Genomic DNA, 18929 nt, shown 5'->3' with positions numbered 1-18929 from the left:
TTTACGGATCTGTCTATGCAGGCTCATGGCAGATGCGAGCAATTTTATCAGCAAAGTAGTTAACAAATTAATCACAGCAGGCCACTGATTAACAGGTAGATTTCCTGTATCATTTTGTGAATACTAATAAATACATAAGTATGAAGTGGTGGTGGGGGGGAAGCAGTGGAAATGCTTACTTGCTTCACCATAAGCACCTTGATACATGTGGGCACCTTTGAATTCGAACCAAGGTTTATTTTCAAACTGGCCATGTTTTACATGTGCTGTTATCTATGCCTAATAAAGGTTCATTCATTCATTCGTTCGTTCATTCATTCATTCATTCATGTGCTGTCATTTTGGTTCTGTTACTTTTCTCATTATTTATTTGAATGCTGTAAACTACCTGTGTGTTTAAGGTAATCTTGCCTGTATTCTTCAAAGACTGATGAGATCAAAATGATGATATCTTATTCTCCCCACTAAAAACTTACAAAAGCCTCTCTCTGATTGCCATTGCAATTTGAATATACTACGGTCCCAATTCTATTCCCACCCCACCAGTGCCTATGCAGGCTTCCACTGTATGCAGTAGTGGTGGGGAGCACTCAGAGAACCTGCAGGAAGTAAGTAAAAATACTTACAGAGAGATTTGAAATAGTGGGGATAGGATCCAACTTGTGCCATTACTACCAGATCCACCCCCTCCTGCCTCATTCCTCATCCTCTCTACTTAGAAGCACCTCTAGTCCTTCCACTCCCTCCTTCGTCCCTCCCTCTGCTGATTCATCTCATGCTGGGTTGCAAATTTCTTTAGTCCTATCCAGTGGTTATTCAAGTTCCCTTCAGTAATCATTTTTCTTAGGTGGCATCATTATTTTAATTTTACCCCCACAGTGATTTTAGTCTCTCCCCCCCCCCCCCCACTGGAAATTATTTTTAAGTGAGAATGATGGGGGGAAAAAGATGAGGTGAGGCAAGGCAAGGGGAAGAAAAACCTTATATTTCAGGGAGTAGTGTATGATACAGAGAGCTACAATTACATGAATCCGTTATTAGTAATAGTTGACTGAGGGCTTGTATATGTAAAGCTGGATGGACTGCTTTGAAGTAGTGTTAAGATAGAAGACTTTGCAATGTTTTGACTATTGCTTTTAATTTTAAGTGACCAGTTTTGGGGCGCTAAGTATTACACGTGCTATACTGCAATGATTTCCCATTGGATAGAATGAGATCTAGCCTTTGGTCAAGAGGATTGTATGTGAGGAATATACATCATCCATTATTCGCTAGTCTCCAAGCAACTGAAGGTTTTTTTAAATCATGAACTTGGTTTTGGTGCTTCTAATTTGTCATTTATTTTGATTTTGTCTTAGAAATACAGTAGATGAAAGGGATCTTTCTCACTGCTAGCTCTAAGATTTTCTATGTGCTTGTTTTTGTTATTTTTGCTTTGCTTTTGACAGACATGCAATGGCTGTGGAGTCAGGATGCCTCTCGAGATCTGCTACTTGCAGTTCACCCACCAAATTACATTGTGTTGTGGAATGCAGATACAGGCACCAAACTTTGGAAGAAAAGTTATGCAGAAAACATCCTCTCTTTTTCATTTGATCCCTTTGATCCTTCAAATTTAACATGTAAGTACTGTGTAAAAAGTATTTATTACCCTTCTGTCAGACAGGAACTAATATTACATGCAGGAGAAGGGGTTTTTGATTTGGTGCCACCACCACCAAACCCATACACCTTCCAGGTCCAATCTTCCCACCCCTGCCCTGTTCTGCTCCTCCTCTGCTATTTCCCACTCTGTTCAATCCCCTGTGCTGAGCTTACCTGCTCTTATGGGCCTCCTGATGCCTTCCAGTGCACATGGGAAGGCTCTGGCCTTCCCAATGGTGCACTGGCTGCTTGCACTGCCACAGTGCACTTTATGGCTGCTTTACAGCAGTTTGTGCTGGTGGAATACATGTTCCACCAGAGCTAGTCTTCTGCAGAATTGGGCCATTTCTTACGTAAATGTACACCTCTCTGTAATAAATAGGAACCTATTTCCCTTCTCCAGTTCCTTTGTGTATAAGCAAAAGTATATTTGCAAGTGAGCATGGCCATGTGTATAGAGGTGGCTGGCATGTGTGAGAGGGACTAGCAGCATAATTTCTAGCATGTTTGCTCAGAAGTGAATCTTACCAGATTCAGTAGAATTTATACCCAGGTGAATTGCATATGATTACAGCCTTGGCGGATACAAGTATATTGTATGTTAGAGCCTCATCTGAGTTCTGTAAGTAAGAACAATTTGAGGTTCTGAAAAGATAATGCTGGGGTTGGAGAAATTTCCTTTTGGATAACATTACCTTCAGCTGTGTTGTGTATATATAAGGAGCAATGGATAGTTAAAAAATCTATGAACATAACTAATATGAGAGGAGAATTTGTCCACCAAGTTTGTTGAAAGTTAGATCTAGTTTTTAAACTCAGCTGCTGTGGTCTCTAATAAATTATAATTGGCCATCTGCTTCTCTTTCCCCAGAATATTCCTTTTGTGAGTGTGCCAGCTATTTCAACATTCATTAAATTGTTACCATTCTAGCTCCGCAGTTACATTAAATATGAAATGCTATGATAAAATTGCTCCTCTATAGTTATTTGACTATAAATGTTTTTCTTGGTACAGTGCTTACAAGTGAGGGAATCGTATTCATTTCGGACTTCTCTCCTTCCAAGGCCCCTGTCAGTTCAGGGAAAAAGGTTTACATTTCCAGCCCCCATTCTAGTCCTGTTCATAACAAGCTGGTATCTGCTGCAGGGGCTAAAAAGGCTCTGGATAAAGTGAAAATTCTTATCACTAATGAAAAACCCAGGTATGGATTATGTGCATCTGCTGTGCTTGTGAAGACTTCTGTATGTATGTACATCATGCTTTTACATGTTAGTTTATTTGGCATTTTCCAAGGAGTCAAGTAAGAATAATATTCCCTTTTTTGCTCCTGAAACCTTGGAGGAATCTTTCTTTGACTGTGTTGAAATCAAACAATGTCCAGTCAGGATTTTGAAATATGAGACATTCAGGATAAGGCCTTGCCTTTAAGGACTCAGAAGAGCCAATTCTTTATGGAGACTTAAGTACTGTAGTCCTCTCTTCAGAAGTATTTACATGCATTTTCATTTTAAATGTAGGGAGCTTGTGAGTACATCTGAAAAGTGATTCTGGGAAAGTCAAGGGAAGGCAGCTAACTCCAGGTGGTAGATTTCAGAGTAGCATTAAAATAGAACATTGCCAATTAAACATTATTCTGTCTTTTCCTTGGGGCGGGGGTTGGGGGTGCTACTGGGAATTCGTCTCATCGAAAAACAGCCTTAATGCCTACCTGGCATGCTGAAAAAAAAGTTTCACTGTCAACAAATAAGCTAATTGCGCTGACATCACAATATTTTCTACTTAGAAACAAACATAGCTCTTCTTAAAAGTGTGTTACTTGATACTGTTGAGCTTGAATAGCCCATTAAATCTTGCCTGCCATTTTATGTGCTGGAATTTCTGGATGAGTTCCAGGGAATTTGGTTTCTCCATGAAACTGTGCCCCTTTCTTGTACAAATGCCCTTTAAAATAAATGGGGTTTTTGCAAGTTCAAGATATGGGCATAGGAAGCTTTTGATGACTTATTCTGTGGTTGTTAAGTAACTTTTAGGTACCAGTTATACATTTTAAGGAGAAAAGCTCTTTTTATTGAACAAAATTATCTTTGCATTCCCTCCCCCTGCAAATAACTACAAATTAAGTTTCATATGGCCCAATTTTCCTCCTTGTTTCTTTTTTAAAATCCTGAATTCCTTTTTAATTCGTCTAAGATTGTCTGAGCAAATTCATCAGACTGCATTGTGAATCGGCACTTAAAACCAGATGTTAGTGCCTGAGTGAGACTGATACTATAATAAGAGATTTACTTTTCAGACAAAAGGCTTGATGGCTTATTTTGAAATCCTTTGCAAAAATGTGATCTTTTTATATCAACTTAAAGGCATAAAAGACCTGTCTCTTTGCATTGCTGTGGAAAGAACCCTCAAAAATGAAATTGGCTGTGATGTTGCAATCCTTGTATAGCCAAGTAGTGCCGCTGCCTTTTTTGGTATCAAGCCTGATTTGTTTCTCATCTTCTGGACTGGAGCCTCTATGTATGCTTCCACGGCTCTGCTTGTCCTCTTGTATTCCCCCTTCTTCAAGAGATATGCGTACATATAATTAAGTTGGGAAGACTGAAATGGTAAAAATTTTATTCCAGCTATTCTAGTATTAGTAAACTAGTCCCCATCATTTCTCCCCATTTTGCCTTTCCCAACCCTGACTTGCCCCATTTGCCTCTCCCTACCCAGGCTCAGCTTTCCCTTCTCTTCTCCCCCCCCCCGCCGGGGGGCTGACTAGTTGCCTCCAGGGACAGGTGAGGGGCAGTTTCTTTCATCTTGCAATAAGATTGCCACCTTGGAGTTATTAGCTGCTGAGAAGGAAGTGCCTAGGGTGCATTCTCCTCCCTTCTCTTACTAGCAGCCAGTAGGGGTTGCTTCCAAAGACCCTGTCACTTTCTCTCTCTTTCTCAATGATGGTCTTGCTCAGCAGCTGGGTCAACCTCACTGAGTATACTGACAGGTTTTTTTTCCCCTTTCCTGTTGTGGAAATGTTTAGATTTATGTGCAAATTGTATATATTTTCTATAATTAGCCTGCTCTGCCTTATCATAAAACTGATGTCTCTCTGGGGGTTGAAAGATTAGGGACCACTGATCTTGAGTTGCACAGAGTTAAAAAAACAACCCTAGAGTTACATGTTGGCTCTAGATTTTAAAAATGAACTTTTTGGTTCCACAAAACCCATAGCAACCATGGAATGGATTGGTGGGGCATCTGGGAGCATAGGGGCTCCTTGTATGTGCCTGAATAGACATTTCTCTTACATCAGCACTGAATGTGTCTTTAAGATGGAGTCACAACCAATCCTAACTCCCTACTGAGGATATTGTTATGATATACATTTTTAGACACACATTTGTCATATTCACATGTTGGATGTTTCAGTTTAAAAGTAATTTTGACTCTCGCTGGGCTAGTCAATAATTCAAATTAATTAGCTCAATAGATTAAAGAGCCAGTTTTTCTTGGCCCAGACAAAGTGCACACATATGCACTCTCCTACTCTCCATCCAGTCTAAAAGAGCTCATTGTTTTCCTTAGAAATTGATGCAATGGTTCTGCTGTTGTTACAGATATGGTGAGATGTTTCTATAGATGCAGTTACTAGTATTACATATGCAGCTGTAATACCAGTATTAGTGAAGGAAGAAATTATTGCATTTTGATGGCCTTGGTAGCTGTTGCAAACATAGCTGTTTAGTTTTGTAATGGTTTGCATTTTGGTTATTTGAACACAAAATGCTTTGGAAAAAAGAATGTTCTGCTTGCCTATCTGCAATTAAAAGGTGCTTAAGAAACTTCGTGCCTGTATTCCAGTGCTGAATCAGTAACACTGAATGACTGCCTTCAGCTGTCCTACCTGCCTTCCAAAAGAAATTACATGCTGTTACTCTACCCAAGAGAAATCTTGATACTTGACCTTGAAGTTAACCAAACAGTTGGTGTGATAGCAGTTGAAAGAACAGGAGTGCCTTTTCTTCAGGTAACAAATCCATCATGCATATGTGTGTGATTTAGTCTTCATTTTAATTTGAAATATTTTTAATAACTTTATTTTGAACTATGCTTGTTCACAACAATAGATAAGGTGTTTAGTATGGGGGGAAGGGCATGGAAATCCAGTCAATTCACTGTCTACATGCAGCCTTCAGCACTAAATAAGCTGCTTGGGGAGTTAAACGAAAAGATGGAAGCTGACTTCCTCTCACAAAGCATCTTTTTGTCATGACTTATTGCCTTGGTTCATTTGCTCAGCTTTCCTTATGGAATACAGATGTTTCTGTTGATAGATTGGATGTATGCAATAATCATTCAAGACAACAGTTGTAATTCAGTGGGGAGCATGAAATCAAAGGTTTCAGAAGAAATATGTGCTAAAAAAATAAACTGCCCTTGAAGGAGCATTGTGACTGACAGTTATAACCTTGAGGTCATTTTTGCTTCTTTGTCAATGCCGTGCTGGCCTAATTTCTGACAATTTGATGTGTGCATGCTATTGAGACGCTTTGGGTCCAAAAATGGGGAATAGTGGTTACATTTGCTAAAGTATATAGAAACTGCAAATACAGTGAGCACTTGCAGGTTTTTATTAGAATTTTGGGTTGGTTGTATTTTTGTGGTTACCATGCAGTGCAAAGCAGTAAATGGGGTGGGAGAAAAGACTCTGACACAGTCAACATTTATTTAATTCAGCTCTCTAAAGCCTGTTGTAAATTCCACCTAATTTTTTAGCTGTATAAAATTACTAGTATGGAAACAATCCCAAAGTAAAAGGAAATTTCTTTTTATGGTTTAGACTTTTCTGCCACCAATGACATGCACTTTTCTGAGCCTATGGTTCTGATTAGTTAGGCAGCGAAGTCAAATCTGAAGGTTTATTTGATATAATGGAATCATTAGTTTATATAAGCTAGAGAGCAATGAAACCAGAAATCACAGCTTTTGTAAATGTCTGAGAATAAAGCATGCATGTTTGCTTGTGAAGATGGAATAAATTTGAGAGAAGAGAGAGTGGTGCTTTGATGGTATCTGTCAATAAAAATCCAGCTCAGAGATAAGTTATGTGCATCAGTAAAATCACCTTTGTGTGATTCTTACCTTGGAAACTGAAACTATAGATTGGATCATTCCACAAGAACACAGACAATCCTAAAATATTTTTGTATATAGAAGCCTAAGTAATTTCTGAATAGTAGTAACTGAAATGTTGTCTATATTTGGTTTATTGATTTTTGTTTACTATCTGACAAAATCAGATTTGCCAGAAAGCAACTTTTTGGTTAATACCGCATGAGGTGAATTCTGGTATCTAGTCAGGCATTTATACTTTGAAATATTGTTTGTCAGTTTGCCTGTGCTACATTTTGTATCCAACCAGTGGGAAAGTAGTTGGATCTTGTCTTCAGGTGAGAAGATAGAAAAGAGCCCATCCTCACGGTGTAATTTAACAAAGTGGGCTTATGTTAGTTGCTATAGGAAGTATAATGTTCGGCAAATATTTTTAAGGTAACATAGTTGCATTAAATGATAATGAAGCTTTTATATGACTTCTGGCATTCTGATAGCTAGAGGAAACTAAAATTTCTGTTTGAAAACTTTCAATTTGCTAATAGATGTAGCATTTATAAATAGGCTTTGCACTATCTTCTTTTACTTGTTTGAGTCTCTTTCTGCTCCATACTTGCTCCATACATAATCACCAGTAGCACTTGAAACATATTTGTCCCCAGACAGTAGCACTTGAAACATATTTGGAATGAATGTTACCATTCCTTCTCATTAAAGTGTAAGGGATTTGTGCTGGCTTATTAATGTTGAAAGTAAGACTTCTTTAGAAACTTGGAATGTTAACTTGGTATTTATCTCTCTGCTTATCTAGGTTATCCCTTGCTTTCAGCGTGATGGATTGTTCTGCTTACATGAAAATGGTTGTATAACTCTGAGAGTTCGCAGATCTGCCAGTGGTATGGCAAATGAAGATGCAGGTGACTGCTAATGTCTAGGAAATTAGTGTGTGATATGGCAAAATTGTAATAAAAATATGAATGTACTATCACATTTGAACTGTTGACTTAACTAGTTCAGGATTATTGAGTCTTGGAAGTTTCAAGATATTTTACTACACAATGCAAACTTCCCCACAGTAAGGTTGCAGTCCTATACACATGTATTTGGAAGGTTGCCCTATTAATCAGAATGGGACTTATTTCTGAGTAAGCATTGATAGGATTGTAATGTTAGATATTTTGGAGCATCACCTGGGTAAAAAGATTGGTATAGACTGTTGTACAATAGACTTGTACGTGGTTTGAAAGAGTCAGGCTGTGGATGTGATCCACGTATGTATACTGAACTGGACTTTTTATTCATTGATGATTACTTTGGTGACTTTTTAAATGTCTGTCTTATTCTGCAGTGTGGAACAATATTACATGGATGCCTCTATACCAAAACTTCTCTCCCACTTACCCTCTCTATCTGTATATTATCTAGTTTGTATTACATTACATATGTAACAATGAGAACAAGCAGAATTGGAACTAGAATTCAATTTGCGTAACATTTGTAGGTATCTGACATCTGGTCTTCTGATGTTCACAGAACCTGATCCCATTCAGGAATTGGTCTATGACTTAAGGAGTCAGTGTGATGCCATCAGGGTTACCAAGACTGTTCGCCCTTTCAGCATGGTGTGCTGTCCTGTTAATGAAAATTCTGCAGCTTTGATAGTCAGTGATGGTAGAGTAATGATATGGGAGCTGAAGTCCAATATTTCAAGTCGAAGCCTACGAACTAGGTAACCTTACTATATCTTTTTATTGGCAGTAATAATATTTATTTATTGGGAGAAGGTGCACACCCAAGTGGATTACAGCACTGGGTGGGAATTAAGCCTACTTCCTGCCCCCTTTTGATTCCTAATCATTGATAGCACAGGCCTTAAACGTTACACCAATTCCTGGGTATATTTGGGGTGCCAATTCCAAAAATGACATCCGTTTTGCCCTATCACGTCTAGTTTTGGAGACATGGCATAGCCTCTTTAGTGAATGGTTCAAGCTGCTTCCTCATGAGGAAGCTGCCTGAACCGTTCACTAAAGAGGCTATGCCATGTCTCCAAAACTAGACGTGATAGGGCAAAACAGATGCCATTTTTGGAATCGGCACCCCAAATTCATATCAAACCACCATAAAGTTTGTGAAGAACTTTTCTGACCGTCAATTTTGTAGGGTCTTATCTGCACAGCCCAACCTGGATCATATTTCTTGTTCGTGCTAGAATGTGATGGCATGTTACTTGTTCTAATCTGTTGTCACTGTCTTTTGCAGCAATTTGAGCATATCACCATTGTATTCTCCTGTCTCTTTCTGTGGAATTCCTGTTGGTGTACATCAAAATAAACTTCCAGATCTGTCACTAGAAAATATGATAGGTAAGAGTGCGTAGGCTACCAGCCACTAAAAGAGGAGTCAAGTGATGTTATGAACAATATAGCTGATATGTAGTTGATTCAAAACTGACTGCTGGAAAAAACATTACAAGCATTCTATGCACATGCTTGGATTTTGCTCAGTTTTTTTAAGAAAGTATTTTATTGAACTTAGAATATATTCTGTTTTTAAAATATCAAAGTGATATGTACAGCCCTCAACAATATCTATGGTAAAATGCAGTATGTAGTCATCAGCAGTTCTGTGCATGTGTATGTGTTAAGTTCTTTTCTGAACTGAGACTATTGCTGATGAAGCAAATGTGAGTTATGAAAGAACTCTTGAAGAAGAAATTCAGTGATGAAGTATGGGAACTTCAGCCTCTTCTGTTCAATATGATTGCAAACTTTGCAAAGTTGTTAGGAAGTGGTGAAAGATTCAACAAAGACCCCTGTGACATCTTTGTCCCAGAAGCATTTATGACCAGAACATACTTTTTTAGCTGCTTCAAGTGTTGTACTCATCTAGAGAGAGTTCATATTTTGTAAAGATTAGGACCAGAAAAGGCCATAAAAAGCAAGGGGTAGCAGGTAACAGTGCATTGACAAAGGGCACTTGAGGCAGCAAAAGTTTATTGCCACAAAACCTTTGTGTCTATGTTGAAGTGCCATAAGTGTTCACAGCATCTAATGTGGATTTAACTATGCAGTTGTTCTTTATAAATTTATATAACCAATTTCTCTTGACTAGTGTCTTCAGTGAAAAACAGGGTGATGCAATGAGATGGAAATTACAAAACAGAAATATTAGTGTGTTCAAGTTTAAATTAACCTGTGATTTGTGTTTTTTAAAAACTATTTAAATTTGTAACTTATGAAAATGGACGACACAGTCTATTCCATTTCCTGTGCAGTTTCCATGGAAATGAATAGGGCAGTGGTACTCAAACTGGTGGGTCGTGACCCACCAGTTGTGTAAAGATTCCCCGTTCCTTTAAGGGGCAGGAGAGGGCAGCAGTGTGATCCCCAGGATCATGTCACTAAGGGGAAGGGCAGGAGGGGTACTTGTACTTAACTCAGGGCTGCAGCAGGCTCCAGGAGGTGTGGCGAGCTCTGTGCAGCCCTCTGCAGGGCTCTTCAAGGTTTGGAAAGTGAAAAAAGCGAGCGCAAACCACTTCCAGTTTGCAAATGCAAATGGGAGGTCGTTTGCACTCACTTTTTCACATTCCAAGCCTTGGCGAACCCTGTGGAGGGCTGTGCGTGGCTCCCTGCATCTCCTGGAGCAAGCTGCAGACCTGAATAAGTGCAAGCATTCCCCTTAGCAATGCAGTCCTGGGGATCGCCTTGCTTCGCTTTCCCCTCCCCGCAAATCCTTACTTTTGGGAGTGAATCTCCTGAAAAGTTTGAGAACCATTAGAATAGGGGATACTCTTGGGTGATATTAATGGGAAAGAAGTGATCTCTGTGAATTCTGGTCAGTTGGTGTTCGTTGAATGACAATATTTGATCAGAATGAAGGCAACTTGTAAAATACTTTTACAATTGTGTTAATGATTAGCTGTTGCTAAATATAAAACACAGGCTTCATGCGTGCTTTCTCTGTTTTTGTTGTAAAACAGGACAAGGCACAATTTCTAATGAAGAGCAACTAAAAAGCCACTGTTTACAAGAAGTGCACCTGAAATTCTTACTAACAGGGCTTCTTTCAGGACTTCCTTTGCCTCCCTTTGCTATCCGCATGTGTCCACCTCTTACCACAAAAAACTTAAAGCAGTACCAGCCCCTTCTTGCTGTTGGTAAGTGTCTTCAACAGCTAATGCCAGTGTATTGGTTTGTTTGTATTTATATGTGGTAAACTCTGTACTATATTGGATATTATTTTTGTTTAAAATGGCGTGTGATTGGGCTATGTACACCTTTTAAAACTATTTTTTCATAACAAATTTTCTTTTCAATCAGATGAAATAGTTTTCTCTTACATAAACCTGTTTTTTAGTTCATCAGGTTAATGACTTTTCTGCCATAGGCCTGGATCCAGACTTAATGGTGGCACTAGCAGAAGCTTCTTCCATTAATGAAAAGAGAATTGCATTGGAAGGATCAATGATATAAATGCAACCCTCCTTCCGTTAAGGCAGGGGTTCTTAACATTTTTATGATAATAGATCCCCATGGTTTGCCCAATGTGTCCCCATAGCCCCTTTGCCAGACTGTCAAAACAATATTTGTCGCTGGTCCTAATGGCTACTGGAATTACTTCAAAAGACATCAGTTGCTTGGTTTGACTTTACATATGGATAGCTAGGAAAAGACAATGTCAATTCATATTGATAACAGTGATTGTTAATAATCTAATTTAACAACAATTTTCTTTTGTTCAGAGATTGAATCTCATACTCCCATCATTTGGTTCCCATAACCCCAACAGGTATGGGTACACTGTTAAGAATCCCTGTGGTAAGGACTCCTTCCCATGAATCCAACTCTCCTCTTGTTCATGGAAGGAGATTCCACAAACACAACAGTAGGTCTGGCTCCAACTCATAGTCATTCATTTTGGTTGTGTCCCATCCAAAACTGAAGGCTTGACATGGCTAATAATTTACTTTCAAATTGATTGAAAAATACTGAAGATGCCGTAAATTAAAATCACCCCAAGATAAATTAGTATAAAAATAAATACCTTTATAACTGATTCCAGAATGCCAGCCAGCACTTGTGCTCTTGCAGCTGTTCAAATTAACTGGTGGATTTCAGCTGCACTCCTAAGCAAACTTACTAGGGAGTAAGCCCTGGTGTGACCGGTAACTCTTGTGTGAACCTGAATAGGACTAAGGGCGCAATCCTAACCCCTTCTGTCAGTGCTTTCCAGCACTGGTGTAGTAGTGCCAATGGGACATGTTCTGCATCCTGCATTTGGGTGTCACTCATGGAAGGCTTCTCAAAGTAAGGGAAAGTTTGTTCCCTTACCTCAGAGCTGCACTGCCCGTCAGTGCTAAAAAGCACTGACATAAGGGGGTTAGGATTGCGCCCTAAGTTGTTAGCCATCATACACCAATCAAATTCTATGCTCTACAGTAGGCATCTGATTGGTATCTGCTCTGTCACTTATCTGGACCTTAGGCCAATAGATTTCTTGCTAGTGGGATACTGTCATGAAATATTTATGGTTTCCTTGTTACTCACGTTGAAGCTGAAACTTGGCATACTGCCCCACTGATCTGATGAAACTTCAGTGACTATAAAAAAAAACACTTTTGTAAGAAAAAGAAGTCTTAAAACCAGAGTAGTAATTCCGCCTTGTAAAACAAGTTACAGCCCAATTCTGTCCTGTGCTGGAACAGGCAGTCTGACTGGCCTGCACTGTATTCAGCACAGGATAGGAGGTGGCTGCTATGCAACTCAGAGTAAGTGGATTTATTTCCCTTTACCCCATGTAGCGAAGCAACCACCCCAATGGGACTACTTGAATCTGCACCAGTGATACCACTGGTGCAGATCCGAGCAGCCCAGTTTAATGTGGGCTGTTCAAGAGGGGGTTAGGCCTAGGTTGTCCAGGCCGGACCCACCCCTCCTGGGCCCATCGGCCCACCTTCTCATGCCCCAAAACACCCATTCTGCACTCCCCCACCCTCCCCAATCATCTGTGCTGGCCCCTCTAGGCCAGCACTAACTCACCCTTTGCTGGCCAGGATCTGGCATCAGGAGGCTAGTGTCCTTATTCCAACCTGCTCAGCTCACAAGGAAATGCGAACATGCCTTTCAGCTTGTTTGCAACACTCCTGGGCTGGCCTAAGGGATTTATGTAGGCTGAGCGCACTATTAGGATTGTGCTCTTAGTCTAAATATGCCTTCCCCCAATGGAAAATTATGGATTTGGGAAACTGATTAAAAAACTGTTTGAGTGACCCCAACAATTTTCTGCCTTGGAACCTGGTTTGTATGGTGGGCAAATATTTGGTCTAAACTACCAGGAAAGTGTCCTGAAGAAGCATCTACCCAACTCTTGTTATTAATGGCACTTACCTACCAGACTTTCCTAATGGACTTGGCTTGGAATCAGAATAGCTTGATGTAAAACATTGCTAGTATCCCATTATTCACTCAAGTGTGTATTAACTAAACAATAATATGGAAAGTAAGTTCCACAAATTCAATTTTGTTTGTGTCCAAAGGTTGAATTTTTTTTTTTAAATGGTAAGGTTGCTCTATAAACTTAATGTACCTAAATGACTCTTTGCAGGCACAAGCAATGGCTCTGTCTTGGTGTATAACCTTACCAGCGGGCTTCTACATAAAGAGTTAAGCATTCATTCCTGTGAAGTCAAGTGAGTTTCTGTTAATTGCTGGTGATCTTTTTTTTGGGGGGTGGGGGTGGGGGGAGAAGACTGCAGTGTTTAATGTGCTATAAGCTCTGCCAATGTTTGGCACAGTCTGAAGTGGTATATTGGACAGTCCCATTTCCCCTCACCCCTCCCGCTTGGATAATCTTCCTCAGCAAATAGAGTTATAGTTTCATGAAAATATTGATTTTTTAGTGTGGACATTGCTTTGCATTATAAATATTTGAATGGGTAACTAATGTGTGTGTTTGATCAAGGCTGAAGATTATGAGCCTTTGTTTTTTCTAGTACACTGCACCAGCATAGGGAATTCTGCACAATGCAAGTTTGATTATAGTCTTTCTACTTGAAATAAACAGTTCCTTTGACTGTGTGTGTGTGTGTGTGTGTGTGTGTGTGTGTGTGTGTGTGTGTGTGTGGGGTGTTTTAAAAACATACACACACAGAAAGGACAGCTTTCTGAACTCTGTCCTATTTTTATATTCATATTGTAGCATTTGCAGCTTCAGTACCAGTGCTAATATTTCACTAATGTTAATTTTAAAGATATTTAGAGTGCTTTGTCTCATTAAAGTTCAACCAATGCATTCTACAATTTTATATATGTATAACTTTAAGCACAGTTCTACTTCCATCTTATGTTTTAATAATTGATACTGTAGCTTGGGCTTTTTCCTAATCTTAAGTGCCATGGTACCAAAGTATTAAAATCATTTTGAACATTTTAGTTTTTCAATTAAATTAAACTGAAACCCCCATATGACTCTTTAACTACTGGGAGTAACTCAACGGAATGTGAAATTTTCAAAATGTCTTAAAGATGGGTAGGCAAATGAGAAAGATGAAAGTGCATGTTTCTTATTACAAAGTCTATAGAAATTATTCATGCTACATTTTCTTAGTTTTATACATGAGATAAACAAAATTAATTCTAATTTGGAAATGAAATTCTTATAAATCTCATCATACAGTCCCTGAAAGTATGTATACTTGTATCTTCCATGGCTTTTATATTTTGAACAACTTGGTTAGCATTTACATTTAAGCAGCTTGGGGCTTGTTCCTTAACTTGTGTAATAACCAGCTACTTGTTTTCTCCATGTGGCCTAGCAAAATGTAGAGGAGAGAACTAAGTGTGAACAGTGTCAATAAGCCTATATAGCTAGCAACCATTTCCATTCACCATGGTACCAGCCATGTCTGCTGACTGGTTAAGGCTGCTTCCAAGTGCATTCCTATTGATGCCTTATCACTTGTAGGATGGATTGCATGGGTGGGGAGGAGCTTGCTAACAGGTCACTGCCAATCACTAACAAATGATAATTTTGCATGAGTGAAGTTTCTCTCTCATTGGCATAGCTAGAGGGGGTGTAAAGCACTAAGTATTGCAGGCGCCTGACGGTATCATGCCAGTTCCCTGCCTTTGTTTTGCTCCCCCTGCCCAGAATGGCTCTGAAGAGAAGGGGCCACTGGCACAGTGTAGGCACCTGCAAAACCTAGTGCTTTGCTCCCCCTCTAGCTACACCACTGCTCACTCTTCCTTTTAATAGTGCTATACGGTTCACTTATCAGGACAGCATTTAAGTTTAGAAAAATAGGGGGGGAACAGCATCTCCTTGCCCCAACAACTGCAATTCCTGGCTCTTCTCAGTAGCAGACATGGCTTGCACAGTAATTATGTGGCAAAATGGCTGATGGATGTTGTGTAACTGAAACTTTCTTTATGGAAAATTCATTACCAATAACAATTTGAGCTATAAAGCAACAGTGTTTGTAAAATACACATTGACTTGCCATTCCCCCCCCCCCACACACACACACAGATTCTTGTCCTGCACTTGCAAATAATTTGTAGACATAAAACGGGCGTATAGATGAAACAGGAGATCTGTTTTTCAGTGATCCATTGAAATGCCTAAATGCCTTCACTTTTAAAACCCATTTTTGATCAGCCCACAGATGTACACATTTGATCCCTATTGCATATCTGCAACGTTGGGCAGAAATGGCTTAATCAAATCATATTCCCGGTTATCTCCAACTATAGTGGAGCTTTTTACAAAGCTGGTGGTAGGGGAGTCTGCTACACATTTAGTGTCTTCTAGCTACTCTGAATGCTGTCCTGTCTTTTAATTAAAACTAGGATTATTCCAGAATTCCCCCCCCTCAAACTATGGAGAAAGCTGTGTATAAAATTCAGTCTTTTACTTACAAATTGGACTCAGTTTGTTTCCTTGTAGCTTTTTATTTGATAAGTGTAGGCTGCATTTTTTATATTTGTGAAATAAGTATGTTGACGACTGTAGTGGAGTTTTAACAATCCATGTCCCAGCTATGTGTCTTTATGATGTATCTGTTTTCCTTCTCTCAGTTGTCAAATTGTTAATGGTACTACTGTACAAAATCCAGTACAAATAGCTGGGAATCAGCTTCCTATGGTTAAGCAGTATTTTACATATCTTTTGACCATCTCTCCTGCCTTACTTTTTTAAATTGCCCTTTAGTACCTCAAAAGAAGGGATTTCTGCTCCTTTCTTGCCTTATCCCTTGGCTGCTTGGAATTAAACTGAGTTTGTATAAACCTGATGTTTTCCATTTCTTTCTTTTTTCATATAACCTTGTATTCAGATAAAAAGATTTTTGAGTCTTTGCTTGATGAATCATATATATGAGTTCCCTATTGCAATGTGTGGCCCCCCTCTCTTTCAAAAGAAGTACCTAATGTGCTCAATGTGTTCTTCTCTGACAGGGGCATTGAATGGACAGGCTTGAGTGGCTTCCTTTCCTTTGCCACATCAACCCCAAATAATCTGGGGCTAGTAAGAAATGAACTTCAGTTGGTCGATCTCCCCACAGGTGAATATACTGTGAAATGTAACTGCTGGCAACAAGATTGGTGTGAAGTGATAGCTGGGTAGTATTGGTTTGTGCAAGGCCGTGGCTGTTGGTTTGTCTATGTTAGAATGGCCAAAAGTGGAAGAACTGAGTGGGGCAGCTTATGTAATTCTTCTGGAAACTGAATTCAAACATATTATTCAATTGCAAGATGAGTGAAGATTCATTTTATGAATCATTATTAGGGCATAAATGAGAAGAAATTGGTATTGCAAGCCAAAAAAAAAAAAACCTATTAAACGGTTTGCATTTTAACTTCATCCAAGAAAGTACATTTGGCAGTTGTTTAGAAATGTCAGCGTTCCTTGACCATTATGAAATTTTGCCCTCATTTTAAATCTATAAAATTGCCTGTGTCACCCCTCAAACTGAAGGGGATGTTCCCACCAGGCTCCTGCAGCTTGTGCACTGTTTCTTCCCATACACCAAACTCCTGTTCCCCCTCAGCTACATCCCTGGTGGGGACATAGCTCTGGCACTCTTCCACTCCATACTCTCCTTCAGCAGGAGCAGTGACATCAGTAGGCGTGCTCAAGTACTGCCTTTGGAACTTTTAAAATACTTAAACAAGAGCAAGCAGGAGACTCAGCAGGTGGTAAATTTACCAAGGAGCATATGCCTATAGGCTATTTTCTCCCCTGGGGGCTGCTCGAGAGATAGCGTGTAGTTCATATTACCTTAAGGCTACAACTCTGGGCAAATGTACTTGAGTCTTGCTGAACAGAGTGGGAACTTCCTTCTGAGTAAACATGCATCAGTTAGCACAGTGGTTCTCAATGTGGGGGTTGCTAGTTCTTGTGTTTGAAAAATCCTTATTTTTCACAACCTTAAGGTGGGTTGTGACCAGTGGAGACCCATAGGTGATGGCACCCATCACTTCTGGCTTCCCACCATCTCTCACGCTCAAAAACAATCTAGGCACTGATTCCTGTTACAGTTGTGTAAGTCTAAGGGGCAATTCAGCAGCCTTGCACAAACCTATTGAAATGAGCAGCATCCTTATGGGCATACTTTGATGGTAGCACCTTTCACTTTAACGTATTTTAGCAATTTGGTAGAATTTCTGTTAACAGGAATTCTGTTGTTCATGCTATGCTATGATTGCAATATCACATCAACATGTTTCTCAGTTTAGTGAACATAAATCAGAATAGATTCAGTTATAAAATTTGTTAACTGTTTTATAATCATGAGATATTACAGAGAAAATTTGGTGAATAAGTGTAAAAATATTGGATCAGTTCATATAAATTTTCCTCGTAGACTGTCTACTCCTTCTTTCTATGATGCCTGACTGAAAGAGGAAATCTGCCACCAAATGGAAACTTCTTTTGAAAGAGCTAAAAAAAAGCATCCCTTTTATTTTCTGAAACTGCCTCTCCAACAATATTTTGGATATAAATTGAACATGTTCAAAAAGCGGAAAACTGCGGGAAAATACAGATTGAAATTATTGGCTCGCACCCTTCTGGGAAGGGGTGTTGAATACGAAGACTTGGTGTCAAAGCTTTAGTAATGTCTCATTTTCAGCAGTTCAACTCCTAGATTATGTATATTCTGCAGAAAGTGATGCTATCATGGAGTGCTGAGGACTCAGTCTGCAGTTTAAGACTAAGAAAACAAAACGTGAGAGGATCGGTGAGATTACAGAAATGATATTTGACAGGTCAGTTACAGTGGCTTCTCTTGTGTTGTAGGTAGAAGCATTACATTTCGTGGGGAAAGAGGCAATGATGAACCAGCCATTGAAATGATAAAGGTATCTCACTTGAAGTAAGTAGCCTGAAAAAGCCAACTTATAATCTTGTACTCAGTTATGCTGAAGTTCCGTGTCTCTCGTGCGATTTAGGCATTCTGAGTCTTGCAGAGGCAGCACGCAAACGCACACTGCCTCTGCGAGGCTCAGAAAAGCCTCAGGAGGTGAGCGGAGTGCAGCTTCACCTCGCCTTTGGAGGCTTTGTATAGCATCAAGCTATAACATTTCAGTAAATAAAAGGAAAGTTTTATTGTCTGAATTTAGAAACTGCATGTACACCTTAGCATTATTGTGCAGAAACAAAAGGAACTCTTTATTTTTAAAAATAAAGCGAAAAAATAAAATCCTTTCAATGAAAATAAAAATAAATTTAACAGTTCTGTTTTTAAAATGTAGTAATGTAAAACACTGCAGTCATATATTCTCAACATATACAGATTGCAATCCTTTAGAAGACTTGCTTCTGAGTAAAGATACAGAAAATCAAGTCCCAATCCTAGCCAGCTTTCCAGAGCAGATGTAGCTGCAATGCAGCTCCTTGAGGAAGCCCCCTTGGCACAGCTGCATCAGTACTGGAAAGTTGGATAGAATTGTACTCTCAGTCATAGTATGTAGAGAATTACCTATACTACACTAAATTTTTACATCTTCAGGTTTGGAGGTTACAAGTGAAAGACACATATTAAAGACTCACCTTAATTTTAGTGTTATATAAACTGTAAACACATTTTTCAGTGTACTGTGCTTGTCAATAGCATACTCTCTATGATCCCACAGTGTTCCATTTCTCTTTCTATGCAGGAAAGCAATTCTCTGAACTGTTCAGGTTTTCCCTC

General features: G+C 39.3%; 1 protein-coding gene across 1 annotated transcript in view; it reads left to right on the top strand.

Moving 5' to 3' along the window:
* WDR11 (WD repeat domain 11) overlaps positions 1–18929 on the top strand; it is a 43419-nt gene that overhangs the window by 4772 nt on the left and 19718 nt on the right. Inside the window, exons 4-13 of the mRNA XM_066619120.1 lie at positions 1449–1622; positions 2660–2846; positions 5486–5651; positions 7548–7653; positions 8270–8465; positions 8999–9102; positions 10719–10895; positions 13343–13427; positions 16192–16298; positions 18035–18110. Coding sequence (XP_066475217.1) covers positions 1449–1622; positions 2660–2846; positions 5486–5651; positions 7548–7653; positions 8270–8465; positions 8999–9102; positions 10719–10895; positions 13343–13427; positions 16192–16298; positions 18035–18110 — 1378 coding nt within the window. The remainder of the gene's footprint in view (positions 1–1448; positions 1623–2659; positions 2847–5485; positions 5652–7547; positions 7654–8269; positions 8466–8998; positions 9103–10718; positions 10896–13342; positions 13428–16191; positions 16299–18034; positions 18111–18929) is intronic.

The sequence above is a fragment of the Tiliqua scincoides genome, chromosome 3, assembly GCF_035046505.1.
Source record: "Tiliqua scincoides isolate rTilSci1 chromosome 3, rTilSci1.hap2, whole genome shotgun sequence".
Taxonomy (NCBI): domain Eukaryota; kingdom Metazoa; phylum Chordata; class Lepidosauria; order Squamata; family Scincidae; genus Tiliqua; species Tiliqua scincoides.
The sequence above is the reverse complement of the archived record's forward strand: the minus strand, read 5'-3'. Positions and strand labels throughout refer to the sequence as shown.